This window comes from Gossypium arboreum, chromosome 12 (assembly GCF_025698485.1).
Source record: "Gossypium arboreum isolate Shixiya-1 chromosome 12, ASM2569848v2, whole genome shotgun sequence".
Lineage (NCBI taxonomy): Eukaryota > Viridiplantae > Streptophyta > Magnoliopsida > Malvales > Malvaceae > Gossypium > Gossypium arboreum.
Genome location: NC_069081.1, coordinates 50884863 through 50887741, shown reverse-complemented (window position 1 = coordinate 50887741; position 2879 = coordinate 50884863). Strand labels below are relative to the sequence as shown.

Below are 2879 nucleotides of genomic sequence, written 5' to 3'. Positions count from 1 at the left end.
CTGAAATTGCATTGAGTTAGTTAGAGACTGAAATTTTTGAACTTTCTAAAACAACTTCTGATAATTATTTGAAGCATAAGATATTGCTAGTAAATACTGAAATTGATTTATAAAATGTAACGCCCCAAAACCCAGCCTAGAACTTTTGGTCGAATTTCAAAGGTCACATTGATCACCGAAGTGATTGTAGGAAAAATTAAAATTTACCACTAGAAAACATTACAGTATTTAAGTTGTGTAAAAATGCTCAGTTATAAAATCTCGATATTACAAAATTTTCAAACCAAAGAAAACCATTTACGAAAAGCCCAATTTAAAACTGTACCACAGTTCTTATAACTATTTACATTTCAAAACCATTTACTAATATAGCAATCGAAAAGAAGACTCTTAAACATGTTTCCTTATAGATACTATCCGAGGGCTCCATGTACCGACTCCAAGCTTCAGAAGGTGCAAATAAATACCTTGAAGGTGAACACTATGGGGGTGAGCTATCTGAGCTTAGTGTGAGTCCAAAAAAGGTGACAAACAATAGACTTATAGAACAAAATCAAAATAATAGTTCAACAGCATAGTGTATTTATGGAGATACATAGAAATAGAGGTTAATCTCGGAACCTTTGTCCCGACCACACGCGACAATCAACATACTTGGTACTATAGACAGAATCACAATAGGCAAACCTATCAACGGGTTGATGCCAAAACACTATCATTACAAACACAATGATAAGAAAATCAAAATTACACTTAGACCTTAATACTCGCAATTAGAACAGCCACAAACGTTAAGACAAGCATATAGAAAACAGACAAATAGATTTACACCTAGTCACACAATCAGATGCGTATGAATGCAGTCAAGTAGGCAAAACCCGCCCATTCGACCAACATACCTCTCCGTCCCCTGATCACACTCGAAAAGAGCTGTTCAAGCTCACCAACCAAACACACCACAAAGTACCCCAAAAGGACCATTCAAACCTACATGTATGTGGACTAAGCCACTTAGATAATAATATACAGCAAAGCTAGCATAATGCAGTACAGTGCATTACGGTAAATCGTTGTACAGACATGTTGCAGTTTAAACTACCAGATCAGATAATAATACGTAGTAAAGCTAGCATATATGCAGTACAGTGCGGTAAACCATTTTTTACCAAAAAGAAAAAAAGAAAGAAAAGCAAGAGAAAAGAGAGAGAGAGAGGGAAAAAACAATAATTAGAGAGAGGTGCACGAGAAAAAGAAAAATAGGAAAAAATAATAATAAATGAAACTAAATAATTATTTTTAAACTTAAAGCTAATATACTATTTAACAATATAAAAATCTTTCACCCAAAACGCACACACAAAGACTTGAACCCAGAACCCAAAGATACACTAACACTCATTTGACCAACAAACCAACAGGGCCATTCTGACACTAAAACACAAAAACTATCCCAAGTGTGCGACCTACTCATTAACCCTTACTAAGAATCTCGAACTTTTAACCCCAAAAAATCAAGGTGTTACATAAAACTTTGTAATGTAGATTAAACATTAAATACGATAAGTGCTCTTGGAATGTGTGGTCATGGTACTCATGGGCACGGCGGGTGCCTTAGAGGGACTCGAGCCAAGTCATCCTTCATAGGCAGTATGCCTAATTTGAACACGAGTGAGACACCGACTACACCTACAACTGAGGCTAGGCCTTAAAGCCGCTCGACTGGGGAGGACACATTGTCCCAAGCCATGCTTAGAGTGTTATAGAGGGTCGCCGGATCCCATTCTAGTTCTGGGAGCCATGGGTCAGTTACTGAACGACTCTGGTGTAATGGTGCTAAGCTATTTAAGGGCATCACTGGAGTCGCCCCGACTGTGACCGAATATTGGTTGGAGGCAATTGATAGGATAATGAATGATATTGGCTGCACCCCCGAGTGGAAATTGAAGGGTGCAGTATCTCTACTTCCCGATGAGGCGTACCAATGGTGGTTATCAGTTGAGGAGGGTACTCAGCCAGATCGGGTTAATTGGCAATATTTTAAGACTACCTTCCAAAGGAAATATGTAAGGACGAGTTATGTGGATGCTCGCAGACACGAGTTCATGAACCTCACTAAGGGGGATAATACTGTGGCCGAGTATGAGGCTGAATTTCTTAGATTGAGCCGTTACACTGATGGGATGGTGGCATCTGAGTATGAGAAATGTGTTCATTTTGAAGATGGTCTAAGAGACAGTTTGAGAGTACTGATAGCTCATCAAAGGGAGCATGAGTTCGTCATTTTGGTGGATAAGGCAAAAATCACCGAAGAGGTTAAGCGCATTGAGAACCATAATAGAGACCGAGAGAGAGGTAAGACTAAGAGGAATTTAGAGCGCTCTAATTCTACTCAGAGGCCTAAGAAGTAGGCTAGACCTAATGGGTCTTCTGTAGTTGGGGTCGCAGATACTCTTACTGTCGTGCAGTCGTGAGTGATTGTGGTAGACGCCATCTAGGAATATGTTGGAGGAGGTTGGGAGTGAGTTTGTGATGTGGGTCAATGGAGCAGCGTATCAGAGATTTCCCACAACATTCTAATCAGATGCAAGCTTCAGCTTCGGGTTTTGTTCAGCTGCCCACAGGCCATGGTCCGGCCAAGGGTGGTAATGGTATTGGTAGAGGACAGAGAGCACCGGGCAGAGGTGCTAATAAGACTGAGGCTAGGCAACCTATATTGGTTTATGCTGCTCAATTTCGTAAGGACAGAGATGATGCTGATGTGATTACGGGTATGTTCTTTATTTTTTATGCCTCTTATTTTGCACTAATAGACATAGGGTCAACACATTCCAATGTAGCTAGTTCTATGTCTGTCAACTTGGGGATTCCTCTTGAGAGTA

At 40.0% G+C, this 2879-nt stretch overlaps 1 protein-coding gene across 1 annotated transcript; it reads left to right on the top strand.

The window, feature by feature from the left end:
- The first annotated feature begins 1907 nt into the window (after positions 1-1907).
- Positions 1908-2408, top strand: LOC108471995 (uncharacterized). The gene has a single exon (XM_017773527.1). It carries the CDS (start codon positions 1908-1910, stop codon positions 2406-2408), a length of 501 nt encoding a protein of 166 aa, XP_017629016.1.
- Positions 2409-2879: the final 471 nt, after the last annotated feature.

Excerpts from the sequence above, each read along its gene's own strand:
- LOC108471995 (XM_017773527.1), top strand. The coding sequence starts at position 1,908 with ATGAATGATATTGGCTGCACCCCCGAGTGGAAATTGAAGGGTGCAGTA.